Raw genomic sequence first — 23,417 nt, forward strand, 5'->3', positions numbered from 1 at the left:
AAGATTATTCCACAACAAATGGCGCTTTACTCACAGTGCATAATAACATCAAGCCTTCGCATGGCAATGGTATTTATGTAAGGGGAGGATAGAGAATACCTTGGGTAACGAGGTGGCGATGATGGAATACGGATGTACCTGTTATCTGGATTTGCAAGTTATTAAGGGTTTTGTGTAATTGTTTGGTTTATTATTAAATGTAATATCAAGTCCATTAAACTAAACTACAGTTCTAAGTAATCTGGTTTAAATTCTACTGCAATGCTTTAACATAATGCATGTAAAACGTTGTTGCATCACTTCTAAATGCTCCATCTCTGCAACAGGGAATGGATTACTGTATGGGTCCAAGAACTGAAAAAATATAAGTGAATGATTGATTGGTGCTTCACATAGATGAAATTAATATAAAAATGAATGCCAACCCCTAACAGCTATTATTCTTCTTTCATACAATTGGCATACTCATGCCATGTTAATATAACCTTCCACATTTTCTTTCAGAATTCCACACCTGTGTAACATCTCTCCTTCCACAAGTATACCATCCACTTTCTTAAGACTTCCACTTTAACCCATAAAGCCTGGGAGTATGTCATAGTTTTTAAAAGGTGAGCTTTTTTTAACCTGTGATGCCAAAGAACCAAGAGGTTTCACAGGCTCAGATTATTATATTGGATGAGCAGAGTATGTTGAAACAATAATGTATGAAATAGGGTCAGGCTGCGACAAAATGAGTAACAGTGTCCTGACTTAAATCACTTTGCCAGGTTTGTGTGACCTGATCATTTTTGAAGTACACGTCATTCTCACTCTCTGCACATGCTCGATGTTTGATATTAAAAGAGGGGCTCTTTTAATAGAGAAGTATCATTTAGTGGGTTGAAAGTGATTAAATTGCATGATTAATGATAACTTTTTCACAAAAATTAGTATCTATCTTCTGAAAATGTTGATCTTTTTATTATAACTGGTGAAGTATTTACATATTTACCTAAATTCTATGATAATTACTCTTTATTACTGTGATGTGCGGAAATCATTGCATGTCTTAATATAGGATTTTTATTTTCAAGTAAAGGTTATCATTCTTTCCATTGACATTTCAGTTTACATGTGTATATTTGGTTTATCTTTATGTAATAGCACAATTATCATAAAAATAAACAAATACGAAAGAAACATTAGAAAACGCCTGTAAAATATATTTTTAAATATTTTACTCAAAACTAGGTGTAGTTCATAAATAAATCAAGAGAGTAAAATTTATAAAATAAAACAACCAAAAAAAGATCGATATAAAAAACTAAATATTTACTGATATTGTCCGCAACGCTCTGAAGGCACGTAAAGTCAATGTTACCATCCCATTATCAAAGCGCGCTATTAAACTCAAAACTAAGCATGATATTAGTGGAGATGGCAATTCAATTTTTCTTTATCTAAAGAACAGGGAAGTTAGCAGACAAGAAATAAAAAGGGCCTAAAATAAATAATTACACGAGATTCCACTTCTGATATTATTAATTCGACTCAGTAATATCTAGATGTCATCTCTGAATATGGCATGTAATGGGGCAACTGGCAACGTACCAGACAAAATAATATAACGTTTCTGCTATGGACCACATGTCAAGACATTTCATCATTAAAAAAGGTGCCACATTTGCAGACATGACAGCTGGCAATTTATACCACACACAACGAGATACTTAATGGTTCTCGACTAAAAAATCTGGTATAAAACTGCAGTATCCTCAAATGAAAATGGCATCGCTAACTGTCGAGGCAGATCAGACTTGTGCTTCTGGACGTTAACTAAAAGGTTTTATCAATGAATTGACATTAAAATTATGTGAATAACTGTTGGTCGATTATTTATGGTCCCAGTAACATCATTTCTTCGACTTTTTTGCACAGTCTCATAAGCTCCATCCCATTGTGGCATTTTGCAAAAGGGGTAGTCCAGTCCTAACAATATTTTTTCTTTAACTCTTATATTTCCTTATTTTTGTTTATTGTATTTACTGCTCGAGTGGTAGCCACATCAGCGGATATCACTGTGTGTCCATTAGCATTTAAATTAGGCTTTCTAAAATTAGTCAAGGATAAGCTCATAATGTTGCAATCGTCTGGCCACCTCTAAGACATGGCATGGGATGGATAATCGGTGATTAAGCTCCAAAGGGGAAGGTCCCGATATCTAACCAATCTATGCCCCCAACCCTATTTACTCTATTTACTACTTTCAAGTGAATGAAAGTGAGACAGCTACATTGTACTTCTCCACCGCATGAGTGATGAAATCACAGAGCTGCTGTCAAAGATTATTAGTGGTTGATCCAACTTTCACCATTATATCCTTTAAATGTTATATTTTTATTAACCACAACCATCCAACCCATTCAACTACCACTAGTAATTGCCCAAGAAACTGTTAACTACAACACTGTCGGCATCACTACAATCTGTACTGCCACTTAATGAAATGCTAAGATTATTTTAATGCAAATACTCTTCCGCTTTTCAGTTTACTTTATCGTTGAGTAAGTGTCTCCCGTGCCCCTCTCCCTTTTCTAAAAATTGCACCGCAAACTGCTTAGTCGAAATTATATCTAGTGAAACGCAAACGAAGAGTATCCAACGCCACATTCTTTTTCTTTCTTCTGCAAAACTGTTGCTGTTATTACTGTTAGTAGTAATAGCAGTATAAATAATTAAGCTGGAAAAGTAGAATGTTGTAACCATATGGACTCCAATTATGAAAGCAGCTCAGTACGGCAAAAGAAACACACAAGTAAAGAATAAACTGTAAACAATAATTAATAAAAAGAAGCAAACAAGACGATTAAACCATGAAATAAAACTCGTATGAATACACCTGCACCTAGTTTGAACTTGTACTGTTTTTGAACCTGTGCTGTTTTTAATGTTTCTTGGTTCGGTCACAGATAAAAAAAAAAAAAAAAAATCTAGAAAACAGTGTTATTGAACCTCACCAAAGGAAAGTACATTCTCAGGAAATCTGGATGCAATATTTTTGCAATGAATGGAACTCAGATACAAGAGATTAGTAATAAGATCTGGAATAAGAAATTTAATGGTTTCGAATTTTTATCGAACAATTCAAGGTGCAAATCAGTAGCTGAAGACTGAACTAGAGAACAATATTTCAAACACAACAGAACAAGATAAGACAAAAACTGCTTCAGCTCTTTGCCACTGCAATTCTGCTACTGCATCTATAAATATGGTTCCTAAAATGTGTACTTGCTAAATGTCCTAATTGCAGAACTCACTTGGTAGTAGTAGGCCTACCCCTAGAAAAATCCATATCCACATTCCGGTAAAAATAAGCAAAGCCTTCAACTTCACCTGACATGGCCCATTTTAAGACGCGAATTAGTTGTCACAAGAAAAGACTTCATGTTGTTTAAGACATTAGGCTTTCTTAAGAGATCTACAGCTATGAAAGTTTTATAGATGTTGTTGACTAGAGGACTGCAAGCGCAGTTTTGCGATATGTGTGTCATATCTGTCATTTATTCCTACACCAAATGTACAGTTCCAGGTGGATTCATTATACTAAACAAAGGGTTAAGTTATTTCTTGTTTGGATGAAAAGAAAAGAGCTTAACTAAACTTTCTCCTCCCTACTAGCTTGCTTTTACGAATTACCTGTGAGAGATAAAATTCAAGTATTCGTGAGTCGATCCTCTTGCCTACAGACGTTACACTTTTTCAGCTGTATCCTTTCCTCAACCGAACTGAGTATAAATACACATTTATTTTTCATTTCTTTAGTTTTGCCTCCTCCTTTGTGAATTCCTGCTTTATATGAACCAGCCTACACGCGCTTAATACACGAGTTCAACTTAATCATTTTCCTTCAAAGGAAAATGAACATGAAAGAAAACGGTTTTGAAACTATAACTATAATATAACAATCTGCACTATTGACTTTGTCATAGCCTTGGTAAATTACCTAACGTTCTTTGCTGCATCATCACTAATAAGGACATTCCTAAAAAAATATATACGGATTATGGAGGCGAGTGTAGAACGACGGGAACAAGTTCCGCAGACGAAAGCAAAGCTAACTTTTCCTAGGATGCCATGTCCTGACCTAACCAGACCTTCCTTTCCCAAGCTCACTTAATTAAGGCGCCGTGCCCTGACCTGGCCGGGAAGGCCCCCCCTTGGAACTCCCCCCCCCCAAAAAAAAAAGAACACTAAACATCGGAAAGGCCTGATCCCGTCGTTCTGCAAACTACCAGCATTATGTAAAATCTTATATAACATGTTAGGCGTCCTTCGTGCCACTGTATAGCGTTCAAGAGACCTGATAGGGAGCTCTGAACTTCGTCCATTTAACGAATACGTGTGCTTCTATAATGGCAAAGGAATATCTAAAAGTAATATGTACAAGTGAGAAAGAGACTTTTCATCAGTGTCAGTTGCATTTAGTTCACGCCTTCCCAAATAAAGGCTAATTACCTTTATTCTTCTTGTTTCCCGACGAGTGCGTTCGGCACGTCCTTTCTTTTTACTATTTATGTTTTCCATCTCGGTAACTACGTTTACATCAGCCAATGTACTGTAATGCTTTACAAATACTTGTGATGAACGAAACGCTTTCGTTTTCCCTCCTTTGTCCGATAGGTTTTGTAGAAAAAGGCGGCCACTACCCCAAGAATTCTTGTTTGACCAAAGGGGATTTCTCTTCGTTAGCATAGTCTTGTTGTCTCCGTAGTGAAATCGTGGTTACAGTTCTCATACTGACGTAAACAATCTGATGAGTCTCTACGTCACCAGTTTCCATAACCGAGATTGCTTGTAAAATCCCTGAACTAACAATGTTTGTGTTCAAGTCGGAAAGTAAGGAATATGCAAGCAAGTTGAAGAACAACTAGCCGTCATCTTGAGGTTAGGCCACATGGACCTAAAGGACTTTTAAGTTTCTTTGCAGATAATCTAAATCTTAGATATATAGAAGCTGAAGGTACCAGCTACCATGTCCAGCAGATCATTCACCGTACATAACATAAATGTTGCGTTTGAGAGGAAAAACTACCGACGCTGCTTGAGACCTAGACTATACTACTTACTTTCTCACGGAAATCACAGGCCCCAGAAGTCTTCCGGTGGGTAAATAAAAGAAAATAGTACCTGCAGAGCGTGAGCTTAGGCTTAGTGATATGGCGTCGTCTTATTCGTTCAGTTTTCCATTGTTTATCCACTCACCTATCACTCCATATATATAATGGGTGTGGGATTTATAGTAATCTCTAATCTCGTGCTCAATTCTTTCATGTTTATTTAAATTACTTTGCTGTATCGGAGCTACTTCTGACATGCCATTTTTTGGGAGGGCTGATGTTTACAATACAAAGCTTGATATTTTTAATTCCTCTACAAGTTCATTTCAACATTATGTTCAACTGGATTCTTATAACATTTTCTTTATAATTTTTTTCTTAGATAATTTCAACCAGAGGTTGTAAGCTTGCTTTTGAAGATAAAGTTCTCTATTCTGATTATGCGTTTAGTTTGGGTCGCTTCGTTCATGCTGCCTTATTTGAAGTACATTCGTTACTTTTATAGCACTAGTTATTCTGAACTAGAGAATGTAAATAAAATCTTTGAATTATCATCCCCATACCATTTCTGCCACCCCCGCCCCATCCCTTGGCAGAGACTGTCCAGAGATGACTAATAAGCAGTCTCATACAATAAATAAATAGATTATTATATTATTATTATTTAAATAAATAAATATATATATGTATATATATAATATACAAACACACACGTACACACACACATATATATATGTATGTATGTATGTATGTATGTATGTATGTATACAGTATACAGGGTGTAACTCGAGTATTATGCATATATTTTGGGAAATGAAAGGAAAAATAATTTTGAGCAGAAAGACACGCATTTTAAGGCTTCGTATGTTGGTGAGGGGAATTTTAAAATAACCGTTTTTAGCACTGTTGTAGGGCGAGTAAATGGTGTACGGGATGTCAGCGTATAGTGAGGTATATTTTGGGCGGAGAGGATGGGTGTTAGAGAAGGAGGATGGAGATGTGAATAAAATACCCCCCAATCAATTGTATCATTTGGATATTGAAAAAAAAATGTATTCATTATTAAAACCCTCTCCCTCCCTAGCAGTGGTATTCATTGGACACAATAAAAAAGAAAAAGAAAATTATGCCTAGTTGAATTTCCCTTCCATCAAGGTAGGTGTATTCATTAAACACCCATCATAGATTTAAAATATATTTTTAGAAATCTCTTCCTCTCCATCAAAAGTAGTCATCAGACACCAGTTATAGGCCTAGGCCTAGTCATGACTCCTGATTCAACAATTCTGTGACAAGGCGGCAGGACAGAGCACGCTAGAATTCAAAGAGCACAAATATAAGTTGCCTAGCAACATTTACACTACTTACTTGATGCAAGAAGCGATACAGTACCGCTGGAAGCTAATCATTAAAACTAGATTACTTGCAAGAGAAAGAATCACAAATAAAAGACCAGCAATCCACTGACCTCATTCACCTCTCCCCCCGCCCCACAACATCTCAGGCTACTCCGACCTCCCGTTTCCAACCTCCGTCAGACTGTAGCAGAGCTAATGAAAAACAGTTATTTTAAAATTCCCCCTCACCGACAAACAAAGCCTTAAAATGCATATCTAAATAAAACATTTTATGCTCAAAATTACTTTTTCCTTCATTTCCCAAACTATTATCAAAAACTCGTGTTATACCCTGTATATATTTCAAACAAGTGTATAACATCTTAAGGCTTTTCCAGACAGCCTGAAGTTAAATTTCAACAAATCAAAAGACTTGCCGATTCAATAAGCTTTTCAGTTATCAAGCACAAATCTAAATTTTGCATGACTGGTTTATTACCTTGTAATTGTAAATTCTCAAAACTTTCGAAAAAAAATAATGGACATGGTATGTGCTAAAAGTGATTGTAGTGCTGAAAGTGAGAGAAGGCCTTTGGCTAATGAAACTCTAAGACGTGGCTTGTTCAATGCTCAACAGCTCAACCTTCAACTGCTTAAGTACAATGTTCAACTACTCAACCTTCAACTATATTAGTTCAGCAGGACTCTTACTTGAGTGGCTGTTTTTTTTGGGACAGGTTTGTAGCCTCAATATGCAATCTCTGCTAAGGGCCTTGAATGCTATCTAGCTATCTAATGTTTGCCTCGGACTGGTTTTAATTACTGCACAGCTCTGGCCATAAAGGAAAAAACATTTTGAGGTGAAAGATTGCATCCATTTCCACGTACAAGCCTCTCTAACGTTTATTAGCAAGTAAGGAGTCAAGTCCATTGTTAATACAATTCTGGTAATGCAATACTCAAAAAAGGGGAGAGTGCAAAATATTTTTTAAAAATTAGTCACAGAGGGCTAGCAACAACAAGGAGGGGCAAAACTGAAAGAAGCTCTTCTTCCCCTGGTCAATGATAGTCCTTCCCATTCTCTCAAAGTGATGGCACAAAGCTGCAAATGGTAGAAAACTGAAAGGATGTTCATATCTTCAATGATCATGCATAACAAAGCAGTCAGATCAGTTGTTATGCTTTCAGTTCCTGAATAATTCACTTTTTTTATCAAGAGAATGTAGGGGTGTATGTCCCAACTGAAACGGCAGAAGGAATGTATTGATGCGATCCAAGATTCAACTAGAGACTGTGCTAAAACCTGTGGTTACCGAGCTCATCTTTAGGTGTTTACTAAGTCCGGAAGACCTATTTATCGTCAGAAAAATTTGGAGTGTAGTTGCCGTGAAGTTCTTTGTCTTAAAATTTTCAGAAAGTTCTCCAAAGTTTACGTATTTACTCTTTACTTCAATCCAAATACCGACGATTCTATATATGGTTGTCCTTTGGAAAGGGTTAATATGGCTGTCACAGGATTCAAAAGATTCATTCGTTATTTATGGAGACTAATGCAAAGCACAGTGAATGGCTAAATTCAAATTCCACAGATCAACATGGCTGGTCTGCTCTTGAGTTCTGTGTATCATGCGATTTTGTCCAGCTAATTGAGGAACCCACGTACATTTCTGGTAATAGATTAGATCTCATATTCACAGATGTTCCAGCTATTGTGAAGTCCAAGGTCTTTGAATATGTGGGCACTTCTTATCATTGTGCTGTTGAGATGGACATATTTGTCAATCAGTATATTCCTAGTGGCGCCGTTGGAAAAATTATCTGGCTGAAATTGCATTATTGAAGCTTGTCAGGCACCTAATATTTCAGATGCTATATTAGTTCCTGATTCCAAGATCAAGTCAAATGAAATGCTGATGGCTATTTCTACAAGATATGTCCCTAGAAAGGTCACCAAATTTAGGACAAATGACCAGCCATGGTTTGATGATACATGTAGACGACCCTACCATAACAAACAGACCAAATTGAAAGCATGGAGACGAAATCGTTCAAATGAAAATTCCACCATTTTTGCTGAGTCTCACCATGCTGTGAACAGAACTTACCATACAGCCGAGAGAAATTACAATAATTCCTTGAGGAAGAAATTTAAGGAATTACTCAGACTCATCTGTGGTGGACCAAACTGGCATTATCTATCTTTGGATCTGGCTCGTCTTCCATTCCACCACTACTAACAGATGTTGGAAGATTGGTTACTGGCCCTAGGAAGAAGGCTGAACTGTTTCATCAAGCATTTGAAGCTAAGTAATCAGCTGAGGATATCCCTCTCCCTAATACTTGTCTTCCTGAACCCCTTCTTACAAAATTTGCATCTTGCTCCAGGGATGTTAAGAAAATTCTGGATAATCTTGATAGCTGGTGTGGAGAAGATCCTGATTGTTTCTTCCCTTTGTGTTTTAAAAAGTTCCTAGTGTGTTGTCTCCCAAGATTAGAAGATTCTAAAGATTTTTATGTTGACGTAATAGCTTTGCAGATGAGCGCAAGCTTATTAATACAGTGCCTGTTCCAAAGAGTGGCATATCTGCAGACTGCAGTAACTACAGGCCAATCTCTATTCTCCCTGTGCTCTCCAAAGTTGCTGAAAAACTTAATTTTAAGCCACTATATAAGTATGTGGAATCTAAAGGATTGTTAACTGACAGTCAATGTGCATATAGGAAGCAGTTAGGTGCCTGCGATGCTCTTTTAGACTTGACATGCCATTTGCAAGAGAACTTTGATAAGGGTTTTGAGTGCAGATTTATTCAAATAGATTTTAGTGCTGCTTTTGATTTGGTAAATCACAAGGCATTTATTTATTAACTTCAGAATCGTAGAGTGGGTGGATATTTTTTAGGACTACTACATGATTTCTTTGCAGGTAGACAGCAGCAAGTTGCTGTGGACAGGACTTTCAGTGAACCAAGACCTTTTGTGTTTGGAGTTCCACAGGGTAGTGTTCTTGGTCCACTGTTATTTTTAGTGTATTCAAATGATAAGGTTATTGGCCTGGAAAATAAGATTGTTCAGTATGCCGATGATGCAACACTTGAGGGTGTAGTAAAGTCCACTTATGAGAAATGAGGTTACCCTCAGCTACAATCGGGACATGGATCAGATCAGGGAATGGTGTAGTCAGTGGGGTATGAGGCTGAACTCCAGTTAAACGAAAACTCTGTTGATCCTCCCCTTTGGGTGGATGGAACTTTGTTGAATGAGTCTGAAGCTTTAACTACTTTGGGTGTACCTTCTGACTCACATCTTACTTCTGAGAAACATCTACTGAAAGTTTCAGCAAATGCCACATGAAAGTCACGTATTGTTTGTAAGGCCTTACATATTTATAATAGTGATAAAATCAATGCAACCTATTTTAGGTTGTTTGTGCTTCCTTACTGGAATACTGTTCTCCGGTGTGGATGCCTGCTGTTGCCACAGATTTATCTCTTTTAGATAGAATGGTTTGTGGTGGTAGGTTTTTTCCTAACAGTACCAGTTATGACTTGGGCCGTCGACAGATGTTTGTCACTTTTTCTTGAGTTGTATTTTAAAAGAGATCTTTCACACTCACAACTGATCCCTGATCCCCTTTACCTGCCGAGAGCAACCTGATTCGCTGAACAGCAGCACCAATATGCAGTAAATGTGCCTCACTGTCGAACTTCTTAGTTCCAGAGGTCCTTTATTCCTCACACCATTGGACTGTGAAACAGCCTCACAGAGGATGTCGTGCAATTGGAACTTCAGTCGTTCAAGCAAAGATGCAATGTATTACTACCTTGATACTATTCTCCTTGCATTTTAATACATTTTTGTTTATTTATTATTACTATATATATATTTTTATATTTATTTTTTTTTTTTTTAATAAGAGATATCTCTTCCTTCTGTATTTCCATTTGCCTCCTCTTACCACCTAATGAACACCATATTCTTTGGAAGCTTGAATTCCAAGTTAATGGCCCCTGTGGGCTTGTTCCTATACATAGGTTTCATTTTCTGAATAATGATAATGTTTTAGGTGTTTGTAATGGAGCTACTATTGTTATTGGTGCCACCTGTGACCAGTGATATACATCTCTTGTTTTACAATATACAAGAAATATCAAATTAATTGGTCTTCTCCCAGTACATTTAATTTTCTGCATTTTGTGAGGGTACTGGGGTTTCTTTATTTAATGAAGAAATTCCGAATTCTTCATGCTATTATTCTTCCCTGGTTTTTCCCGAATGCTTTGTTCATCTTTTCTTCCTTTCATCTATCTGATAATTACACAGCTGGTGTTTTATAGGGACTGATACTTATGTGAAGTTTATAGGTGTTACTAGGTTTATGGAGGAATTGTTAGAAATGTTCATCTACTAACCTGTATAAGCAGTATTTCTGAGCCCATTTTGCAAAGACTTTAGTATATGCAGAGCCTTACCATGAACATTTTAGGAAAATGGGAAAATCTGCTTTAAATACATCAGAACACATAAGTTGTAAACCTGACAAGGATCCCATACTGACAAGAACTGACAGCAGGATGGTACTGTAGAGAAGTTTCCTTATCCAGAGTTGATTATACTTTCCCCTAATTCTACATATATCATCAGCCTGTTGTGTACATATGTAGCACTTCCTCTAAGGTTATGTGTCTATGCTACCCTGGTTGCAGCCTATAAAGGATGATTCTTGAATCATCTGTTCTTGACTGGTTCTTCTGACTCTTCTGGTGGTTCTGATGCTCTTCTCATGTTGTATTTAGCCCTGACTGCCAGAACTATCTTGAAATTTCTATTAGGAGGAAGGACCAGGATGTGCACTGCTTTCTAAAAGTGCTGAGGCTGTGAAGATTATAGGGTTTGTTCCTGTTCCTAAGGAAATAACAGCAAAATGTCCCTATTAAGCATCATCTTCAATTTCGTCCTAATCAGTGGTTGTCTTCAGCAAATGATGTTCATGAGAGGTGTACATAATTTAATGAGGTTTGTACTATCTTGCGTCAAGCTGGTAAGTTCTTATCAAAGTGGAGCTCCAATAGGATGGCCGTGATCGTTAGTTTTAATCAGAATTTTTGTGTCAACAGGTGAAAATGATACGTCCAAGATTTTTTTATATTCAGTGGCATTCAGTGTCATTGTTTGTCATTTGTGAATATGATGTAAGTTTTCAGTGTGAGGTGGTGTCTACTAATGTTGTGCTCATTCTTACTGACAGGTTATTGGACGCCTTCTGTTTCAACATGTATGGTAATCTGGATTAATAGTCTACATATATTTAAGATCTGGAAAATTCCTTGCTGTTATTTCTGAGTACAAAGTCGAGGACTCCTTCTGGTGTCAAAGTTCATGTATTTAGCTTCCATCAAGGTAGTAAAGATCCTGCATTTTAATTGTTTCAAGCATGTTAATAGGTTTTGGTACTTTCTGCAGATCAAAGTGCCACTACCTAAGCAAAATGATCCTACTGACCTCGTTCTCGAACGATAGTCCACCATGGCAGTCTGGCTTATTCAACTGCCTTCAACAAAAGGGCTCTCAGATGTTTCCAGTTGGTCGCTAGTGTTGATAAGGACATGGTTGTTGGCAGGTTTATAAGGTTTTCTTATGATTTAAAAAGGCAATCTCATTCTGTCCAGATTACTCTAGGACAATATGCACTGACTGATGGTGAGTCTTTTCCTGAATGCTCCTCATTGCTCTGGTTGGAATCTGTTTTGGACTATAGGGCTCTCTTACAAGCAAGGGTCATGCAGTACAGCTGAAATAAATTATGAGGATAAACAATAATCCTTTCAAAGCTAGTGTAAATATGATGGTATTAGCTTTCAAAAGGTCTCATTGGATTCTGGGACTCAGATGTCTAACCAAAGTAGGTGACAGGGAATATGCTGTATGATGTAGACATGACTCTATGACCTGCAAGCAGCTCCCATCCCTTTGCTATCAGTGTTTTAGACTTTGATGGTCACTTGATTGTACTGATTTACCTTCCAAGAAAGTGCACTTTTGTTGTTCACCAGTGCTTTGAACTTAACGAAAGAATGTCCATAGTTTATTATTAACTGGCTATTTGGCGGATTACTGCACGGCTGGGGCTTCCTTCTATGTTTTACTATGATAATGCCAAGACATTCATTAGGGTAGCTAATACGATTCAGACATATTTTTCTGTACTATTTATTATTATTATTATTATTATTATTATTATTATTATTATTATTATTATTATTATTATTATTTAGCCAAGAAGCCGGCAATAAGAAGAGCAGAATGCGTCCACTCCAAGTGTTCTAATAAGGAAAGCAGCCAAGAAAAAACGAATAAACTGTACAAAAGACAATTACAAGGCAAAACAAATAATCTAAAGCAATTAAAGTATAAAATTAGACTCGTGAGCACTTATTAAATGTTAAAAAACTGGACTTCTGAATGTTCCAACGATTAAAGTGCAAGACAAGGAATATCATTCCATAATTTACTCACACTTCTCAGTAATAAAACAAATAACAGCTTTCTCCGGGGGTTACTGAGGACACACGGTATGGTTTGTCAGACCTGCTGTCACGCAAGCTGTTTTGTAGTTAGTGAACTTGAAACATCTCTTCATTAAACTCAGGCTTTTATCAGTTCTAGACCTTCAGCATTTCAGGGTGAAGGTCCTGATGCTTATAATCCCTAGATTCCCTTTCAGTTCAAGAAAGTATGCACTGCCGGTTTCCAACATGTACTAGAAGACAGACAAGGCTGTGTTTCTAATGAAAATTTCAATATAAGAGTGGTATGCCAGCAGCAACTTGATAATCCTTGGAAATACGTAAGGATCATTCTACTTGGAGCTACAAATTTGTCTCACGGTGAGACCTATTCAAAGATTACACGATACTGAGTTTTGTAAAACTATATGTACAATTACCAGAGAATTCTGATAAAATTAAAGAAAAATGATTTTATCTTTAATGATTCCGCTTTACATAACAGTGCTGAGGGTATAGATAAAATCAGTCATTTAGACACATTGCGAAGACCCCAGTCAAATTTGGTATGTGGTTACCATATTATTTAGAAGATTTTTTTACTATTATAAATAACATCTTTGAGTTCTTAGGATTTTTCAGTATATATGAACTTTATTGAATGTGCTTCATGCTTTGGTCAAGTTTGGGCTATTTGCGTGTATTATTTTTATGAACACTGAGCTGTGCTTGGCTTAATATTTCTGTCTGATGTTTATGGCGGAGTGTAACTTTCATTTGCATTGTCTAAACTCTCGGGTCCACCTCACTCACTTCATCTACGCTTCATTATCTTTGTAAGATTCATAATTCAGTTTCAACCATTATTTTGATGATTGAAATTATCACTTTCCTAGAATCAATTTTTCTTTATTTAGTCAAGCTGTGGCCGCAGTTCTTGTGCTGAGGTAAATTGCTAACGAAGGCTCTCTAGGAACGTCATTTAATCTTCTTCGTTTAACGTGCTTCTTCCCATTTTTCATATGGGCTAAGCACGATGCCTTCTTTTTGAAGGACTTTGATTTGGCGTTGGGGTAGGCCGTAGCCTCGATCGGCTGCCTTGCCTGACATCGCTTAGACCCCGGTAGCACATGTGTATATGTGTCGTGCCAAATCCCCAGCTCCCTTTCTCCCAGCAGCAAAGAGACGTGAGCGGTTTAGGCTGACAGTTCGAGACGTGTAAGGCGTCTGTTATGTTTTTAGAAGATGTTGGAGTGGCTTTGTTTGTGTGTATTAGTCTGTAACACCCATTTGCTTTCAGCAAACCTATCCGTTGATTACATACATAATCCCGGGGTGTCTACACGGATAGCAAAGTGTCCGCCCTCTGACCGGCCGGCTGAGGATTTGAACCCGCGACACAGACTTCTTATGAAGTCCGAGTCTGCTGCTCTACCGACCGAGCCATCGAGGCTCCAGGAACGTCAATTAATATGGGAGTAATAAAATACGTCATCTTTGCTCAAGTAGGTTCCTACTCTTTCTTCATTATGTGCACTGTTTGGATTGAAAAATAAAACATCCCCTCGAATTCTGGCCCCCACGAAAAAAAAATTAATAAGTAAATAAAAAATGAGAGGTCTACCGCGAAATAATGGGGTTGTAACCTGGAGGACGCTAAGTTGGTAACTGTATCTGGCAATATTCAAACATGAGGTGTTGTTTGAATAAACAGATACTTTAACGCACTAGAATCTTTCGTATGAAACTGTTACTCATGTTGAAGAAACAATACATTAAGGACGAAAAAGACTTCAACGAATAGTAGTAGGCAAGACTATATTCATAAAACAGACGAAGGAATAGTTTATAATATGTAATACACTATCCAAATGAAATCCTCACAAAATCACACACCTGGACTATCATATACACAACGCTATCTCTAACAATGGCGACTTCTTTATTGGAATCTCGGGGAAAGAGTTGTAAACAATAAGGAAGAAGGTATATTTACCTATGATGTAAGGCGTAATTCATTACTTTCCAATACGATTGGCAACGACATTAACAAAAGTGGAAAAAAATCGCACTGCCAGACATCCAGATAAAAACACGCCACTACTTTTAAAAAAGCAAATGTATCTAATCATTTTCAATTCATTAAAAATCAAATGAAGCAATTCTTATGACTTTAAGAAATGTCGACCCAGGTAGTCAAGAATCTAGTTTACTCTCTTAAAGTAGTTAATTTTACAGATGCAGAATTGGAAATGATAAATGCAGTAACTTTATATGTGGTTTTCATCCTGGAGTAGTGGAAGAAATAATGAAACAGCCAGACTAGTAGGAAATTAGTTACTGGAAGTTAATATCTTAGGTAAAAGAGCAACAGGCACAGAAAATCTTGAACAGGCAACCTATCAGGGCTGCTATCCCTATTACTATCAGATCAATTAAGTCCTCACTGTATATGATAAGCAAAATCCAGAATGCATTTAGATGAAAAGAATCCAGTCATGAGGACTAATTCGGCCTGGTTAGTAAAGACTGGTTAAAGAGAAAACTAGTTCCCTTTCCAGTTATAAAAATAAGTAAATACATAATTATACAAATATACTGACAACAATTCTGCAGAAGTAAACCTTTCATTCTATTGCACAAATGTTAACTTGCATACTTTGTGGTCCAGGTTTGTAGGGATTAAATATTTCCAGCATCTAATCCTGGTTCAATTTTTTTTTCTAACATTTGAAAACATGGTCTAGCGGATATTCTGAATATAGCAAAATTCTGTCAAATTAAGTCCAATTCCGAAAGGACGAAAAACTGCCTACAGTTCAGCTTCCACAGAGATTTAAAACTATGGAACAGATCACATGGGAGATCTGCTGACTCATGGACAAGTTGTACCTATGGCCTCATCGGAAACAAGAACAATTGTCATTATACCCATAATTACTTGAAGGTTGCGGTGGAAGCCAATCAGTGGGCAACCACGAATTCTGTGGCTAAATCGCACATATGATTATAAAGCTGTAACCACACGTAAGATTCATGCATTAAGCAACTTTAGAGGGATGCTTAATGCCTTTGAAGTATTAGCTCCAGTGAACCAGAAAGAAGTGACGAGGTCTGATTCAGGAACATTAAGCGCTATCTACAGTGATCATTCTATGAATTTCCTTTTATCGATTGACCGACGGATTTCAAATGTCGATTCTGAAAGTTAACAAAATGCAGTATGGCTAATTTGACACGAATTATAATCAGATACCTACAGTACATACAGCATTCACCTTTTATGCACAGAATTTGAGCTTTTTAATCCTTGAATCTTGCTAATGTTGTCTTTGGATTAAAATATACATGGCTATACATGTGAAAAATTAAGTGTCAATACAACGAAACTGAAGAATATTTCTCCAAAAATGCATGTATAGGATTATGTGTGAATTTACATCTTTAATATAGATTGAAGATTACAGTTATTACAAAGAATCTATACATTGTTTTACATAAGCGTTCACATATCATAGGTGTCATTAGTACTGGCAGGGGAAAAATTAAAAAATCAAGTACAGTAACTGTAGAAGAGCCATATTCAGTAGTGTGTCTGTAATGAGGTAGTGTTATTATTTCACAGAACACAATACACGGCATGAAACCAGGGTCCTAAGTGTTTCCTCTGTCGCTGAGCATCGCCCAGTTGTTGCTGAAATTTGAGTGTCAGGATACTGATAAAACTTTCTGTGAGAACATGGACCAGAAATGCAAGGGATTATTGACTGATGTAATCGAGTAAAAAAAAGTACATGTTTAGGGTTGCCAGCTTAAAGAGTTTAAAAAGAAAATGGGCTCAAAGATATAAGAGGAATCCAAAGAATCATCAAAGAAATATTTACAGTGTTGAAGAAGGCCAAAGCAAAAAACCCAAATAAAATATGAAAAAGCTGATGACAAAGAGGAAAGCAAGTCGTGTAGCGCAAGCTAAACGAATATGACAAAGATACACTAGCTATTAATTGTACTAGCATGGAAAGACAGAGACACTGGAAGAAGCTGGAAACTGACAACATCCAGTTCCCGGTGAAGTGAACGTGAAATGTCCCGAGCCTGACAGACAGAGAAGAGAGCCAAATTAAACAAACCACCGAGGAGTGAGGGAATTACCTGGTCTTGAATTCGCCACTGCCACCTTGGGAGTCTAATGCATTAGGAAGGGAAGTCTTCCTATCCACCTTTTCCCTCTGGACCCCCAGGCCTTCCTCGCCGCCGCTGCTGCCCCGGGGGACCACCAAGTGCATCCTCCTGCTCTGCCGATCTGACGCCGGGTAGCCCTGGCTCACCGGGTAGCCGTAGTAGCCGCCTGCGTAGGAGACCTGAAAGAGATATGCACCATCTAGAGAATGCCTGGGGCGTCACATCCTACGAAAGTGGCGGAAATGTCATGGAATTACAGTAAGCATTCAGGCGTTGTGTGCTCAGCCATGGCAGGTTCTACTCCTCGTAGGCAAAAATGATAAAAAAAATTGAAGCGTTTTGAGTTCCGGGCTTGTACAAAAATCACGTCGTTGAACTTCAATTTTTGAAAAAATTTTCTCTTTGGGGTGCAGGATGCGATCTATATTCTAAAGGACTAGACACTATGTAACACCGATGCAAACACAACAGCTCACGGACACACACAGCAGAAGAGCGTGGGCATGCAACAAAGTTCTGAGTATTTAATGGGCATCACAAAGTTTCAACAGTGGTTAATTTAATACCTGTATATCATTTAATTAAGACTGTTTATTCAAAAAGATTAGAAAAAGAAATTTTCCAGGACGTTAGTGCAATATTAAAACAAGATGTGTTAATTATATTAAAAAACTATTAGATGGAAAAAATAAGACAAGATCGTTTATTTAAGCTTTTTTTTTTTTTGCTGGAATCTAATTGTAATTAAGGGATAGAAAGAACGTACTACCTACGCGTTTTCTTTATATATAAGGGAAGCCAAGGAAAAAAATATAAGATTTGTTTTGACAGAATTTGTTTCCTTGTGTTACTGTCGTTTATGTGAATTGTTTAAGTATACATACATACATACATACATACATACATACATACATACATACATACATACATACATACATACATACATACATACATACATACATACAAAAGTTTTGAAAACTAGCAAGATATTTTTGATGGTGTTCTATTTTCTTTGTCTAGTGTTTCTATATACTAAGTAATAAAAAAAAAACGAACTCCACACCTATTTTCTGTTTTATGTTATGTTCTACTAAAAATTTTAATGATCAAGAAATATAATATTCAAGCAGATATGAAAACTTATAGAAACCTTTCATATACTGGTATGGGGCTAGGCCATACAATGCATTATCTATACTGTTAAACTGGATTTTAGTCGTAAATTTCACAAATGTTAATTTAAATTGGCCAATTTTCAAATTTTGTGAAATCATCTTCTAAAGCCTCACAAGGAAGTCTGTGAAAATAGTTTATGCGTCTAATGCTGATCCGCTAAAACACCTCAATTTCATATATTAATCAGACACTTGAAAGTTCAGTAAGCGCAATTAGGACTGAAAATTGATGACCAGTGGCTAATGATATTTTAGATGGTGATCAGCTGAAAATGAACCTTTCCTTTGGGAGCCGACTATAACTGGAAATTTTAGCTGATTAGTTCAGTCTTAAAAATTCAAAATAGTTGTCAGTTATAGCTGCTAGAACCTGAGATGGTGGTCAGTCACATAATATAACTATTCACATTTTGTATGTTGGAAATTCACCCAACCCACTGACTCTCATTGTCTTAAAAGTCTATCCTGTAGCTAATAAAGAGAATATGAATTTAGTAGTTGAATCCAATACATTTTGTTACCTATCATATGTTTAACCAAAGTCCAGTTACGAAACTTTAAACATTATGAGAAGGAAAAGGTTGTTTTTTTTTTATTATCTAGCCCCGACTCGAAACAAAAATGTGGCCTTACACACACATCGCCTATAACGTCTGCTACTGATGCAATGTGTACTGATGTGTATGAAACCACATGCCGTCACTAACACACACACACACACACACACATACATGCGCGCTTGCGCGCCAACCTCCCATAATGAATCCTACTGTAATGATATTATGTGAGACCGAGTGCTTTTTAATAATTTAACAGGTTGAAAAAGGTATTTCGTGACTGATGAGTATTAAGAGTTACATATTTATGATGTGAATGTTGCCAGTACAATAAATAAAGACTGGTAGTGGCTTTTGTTAAAAAAAAAGGAAGTTTACGAACCACATCAGAACACCAAAAAATTTATAAAATGATGGAATTTCTGACTTTTTTCGGTCATTCCTACCAAATACATTATCATTTGGTTATCAAATTAAATGTAGATTTGTTTTCGTATGGAAAATAAACATAAAAGTTTGCAAATATTTACGGGCATATGTGTACTTATATGTTTTTTGAATTGGGGAAGTTAAGCTTAGAAGCGTGTATTTTTCTTTCCGTAAATGTATAAATGTTTATGTATACGGATGTCTATTTATACTGCACGCATGTGCAAACAAACGCTCATATATACACTTGTCAGGCACATATATTTACACACGAGTATGTAATTGAAAAAGAACATAACGATCCGTATGTCTGATATGTAATAACGAACACGTGTATGATATTTGTTCGCAGTTTAGGAAAGAAATATAGTAGGAGGTAAAATAATAAAAATATTTCATCTCCCTTAGTCACTACAGCCGGCAGAAATGTCTTTCTTGAGAAATTTATATATTAATTCCAATGAATGGGTAAAATTATACAATTTACCGCACGAGCGTGCGTACGGTTTTCGTCAAATGACCCGATATTCAATACTGCGCAAAATCCGATGTTTTCAGGCACTTTCAAAACTAGTTTCAAACTAGAAAATTAGGAAAAATTCATTCGGTTTAGATCAAACACGACTGTGGGTTATTAGATTTATGTTTTATCTTAAAAAAGTAAAAGGAGCACGATCAAAAATAATATGTAGACAAGAAAGATAGAAATATTTATTCTTATGGCAAGGATGCAGTGATATTCCAAGCAACGTTCTACGGTGATATGTTTACAAACTATGATCCTACTAAGTTTAACTTTATGGAAAATGGCAAGTTTTAAACTACAGATGCTACTTGTCTATATCATAACTAATATTTTAATACTCGAGGCTTCTAACAAGTGATAATTTTAATCAAAATTCTTATAAGTATAAGATACCTTAAGATGAGGAATAAGTATTAATGCCGAATAAAGTAAAGTTTCCTTCTTATATGGTTCAATTTGAAATTATCTGTAATAATCTCCTGCTGAATATTCTTCCATAATCTTAGAAAACTTTTGGGTAATATGCCAGTTAAAAAACTGCATACATTTTTTAATACAATATGGTCTAATCTTTAGCGAGACAGAAAAAAGAAAGTTAACAATTTTGTCTAACATTTAAAAGTTGAATAATAAAAAGAAATACCAAAAGGTTTGAATAAAAAATGGAAATGACTTTACATTATACAAGGCGGCGGCTTCGATAAACATAAAAATTTGACGGCCAAAATTAGAGATGTAAACAAACAGTTATAAAATAAAAAAAGAAAATACTTAATGACCGGGGCTTCCTGACACAACAAAATTTTCAATTATTCATAAGGTTCTAACGGGGGAAAAGTATTGTGAAGTCTCTTATGCTAAATAAAATAAAGAAAACAATAGCCCATTATCGTGCAATTAACGCATTTATGACTCTTCATCTTCAGGGAGAAAAGAATGACAGGGCTATTGTACAAATAGAATGACAAACTTTAATGAGGACATGGTACCAAAAATAAGAAGGCAAACTTTTACATTTTTCTGAGTGAAGCAGCAACGGCAATAATAAAGAAAAAAGGAGATATGAAAGAAGAAGTGTAACTAAAAGACGAGGAAAACGTTTAATATAATTGTAATGAGTCAACCTTGTCCAGACACAAACATGTTGTCTTGAATACAATTTACTTCCTCTCAAGGACCAACGTCGTTTCATAATAATTTTATTTGGTTTTCTTCGTATTTAAGGGCCAGCACCTTCATTATACTGAACTCACATATCATCGAATTTATAAAAAAAAATTACTCGTTTTCGGATTACTATTTTATCACAAAATCAGTTACCGTTTCGTAAAATGTCGCTGAATTACTTTTTTGAGTTCGATGAAGAGAAAATCTGCAATCAAGTATATTTAACTCTGGGCACAGCTGCTATTTGCATTACGTTCAATGAATTCATCAAATTATTGAATGAAATATTCGAAAACTTTCCAGAACGAATAATTCTGTAAAAAGTGTACGGTTAATCAGTGAAGATGGCAAAACGTTACGATGCTAAAGGACTGTTATAGAAACATACTATAATATTTTTTTCGGAATTCATATGGAATATTTATGAAAAATAATAAAGCGCCATAAATGAGATAGCAAAGTTCAGCTTAGCTCTCAAATGTTTTAAATATTTTTCAAATATCATATCCACTGATTTTTGCCCTAATGCCAGTATTTCTTCAACACTTCCTACAAAATCTTTGTATGGCTTGATCTGTTTTGAGTTGCTTTCAAAAACAATAATTTTAAAATTTTGAAAACATGCCCTACTACTGTACATGACAAATACTTAACTTTATTCGAGCTGCTTTAACTTGGAAGCTTTTGGTAACCTTTTCAAACACCGCTAAAAACCTTAACCTTATCCTGGAAAATAAAATCTGGCTTCATAACACGAAATCAACCGATTTTACTTTCCAAACATAATGCCAGGTCATCTTTGCAATGCCAAGTCATCTTTGCAACTGGAATCATTTCGGTAAAATTTTAAAATATCGCATAGAAATACTTTTTTTCTGGACTTGTTTTCCTTCTGACTTGGAAAACCGGAATGATTTCCAAAACTTTGGACAAATCTCGCAACGAATAAGCTTCCACCTTAAAAGCTTACGTGAATACCTGAGCAATATTACTTATTTTTATAACAGATCAAACAAGGCACAAATAATTCGCAGGTAACAAAAAACAAGGTGAAAATAAATGAACGTCGTTGGTTCTTTTTCAGGCAGCTGCTCATGTTCAAGTTTATGAATTGTACTTAATTTTTGATGGGACTGAAAATCTTCTGCCTGGATATTACATATAAAAACGAGAGAGAGAGAGAGAGAGAGAGAGAGAGAGAGAGAGAGAGAGAGAGAGAGAGAGAGAGAGAGAGAGAGGATAACACAAAATTACTAAACTGTAATTAGCACAGCATAGAGAGTTTTTACACCATATCTTTAGATACGATAGTGATTCTACTATATTTTTCAAGGAATAGTGCAAGTTTCATTATCTAGCTATTCTTATTTGCTACAAAATTATCTATTTGAAGTATTTGTGTGAAGTACGTTATATATATATATATATATATATATATATATATATATATATATATATATATATATATATATATATATATATATATATATATATATATGTATAATGTGTATGTATAATGTGTACTTTGTGAAACTAGCGAGAAGTAGCCATCGTTAACATTACTAGAGAGTACAACAATCAAATTAGGTATTTTGAACAGTGCTTTCGTGGTGCCCTTCAATTTACCCAGAGCAACAAGAACAGGACATGTTTTTTTGAAAGACAGCTGGGGGGCGGGGCAGGGGGTTGTTTTTTGGGGGGACGGGAGATATCACAAAGTCAAGGTTAAGACATACAGATCACATCTCTGCCAAAAAAATGTTTCCTTTTCAAAAAAGGAAAAAAAAAATAAAATAGGCTTCCTTGCTTCATGGTTGCCACTCAAAAAATTCAGTGTATAACATTCAGTAGCGGGTAGACCGAATGACGTCACCAACGCGATGTGGGTATTTTGTCATCAGCTGCAGGAAAGCAGCTGGTATGAGATATGGAACAATACATTGGCAAATTATCAAACTTAAAAGGGGCTGATCAGGGAATGGAAAATTTGTCAGAAGTCAGAAGGCAATATAAGAGAGAGAGAGAGAGAGAGAGAGAGAGAGAGAGAGAGAGAGAGAGAGAGAGAGAGAGAGAGAGAGATGCTTTGATGGGACGAAAAGGGAGAAGGTGACAAATGTGAGGGCTTTAGGCACTCCTAACACGTCAGTGTTCTTGAACAACTCTGCTTGAAGAATTTCGGCCAATGTTTATATTTTGAGCTGCAGTTCAGGAGAGAAATCTCATTCATAGCAGTCATGGTTAAACCTATTGATTTTGGAATGTAAATGGCATTCTTATTTCCATGAAGGTATTTAAGACTGAGCAAAAAAAAGGAACGAAGCCCTTTCCATGAAGCTCTACTTTGAAAAGCTGAATTTTCTGATGTGTAGTCTTCCAGTGTATCTTATGGAAGGATGCGTGTCTCTTTTTGTATTAGGAGTGACCCTTAGCACCCCAGGAGAA

General features: G+C 36.1%; 1 protein-coding gene across 10 annotated transcripts in view; it reads right to left on the bottom strand.

The window, feature by feature from the left end:
* LOC136851902 (uncharacterized) overlaps positions 1–23,417 on the bottom strand; it is a 633,848-nt gene that overhangs the window by 14,291 nt on the left and 596,140 nt on the right. For all 10 annotated transcript variants that reach the window (XM_067126255.1, XM_067126250.1, XM_067126248.1 and 7 more), the window contains one exon: positions 17,092–17,300. In XM_067126255.1, coding sequence (XP_066982356.1) covers positions 17,092–17,300 — 209 coding nt within the window. The remainder of the gene's footprint in view (positions 1–17,091; positions 17,301–23,417) is intronic.

This window comes from Macrobrachium rosenbergii, chromosome 24 (genome assembly GCF_040412425.1).
Source record: "Macrobrachium rosenbergii isolate ZJJX-2024 chromosome 24, ASM4041242v1, whole genome shotgun sequence".
NCBI classification, from domain to species: Eukaryota; Metazoa; Arthropoda; class Malacostraca; order Decapoda; family Palaemonidae; genus Macrobrachium; species Macrobrachium rosenbergii.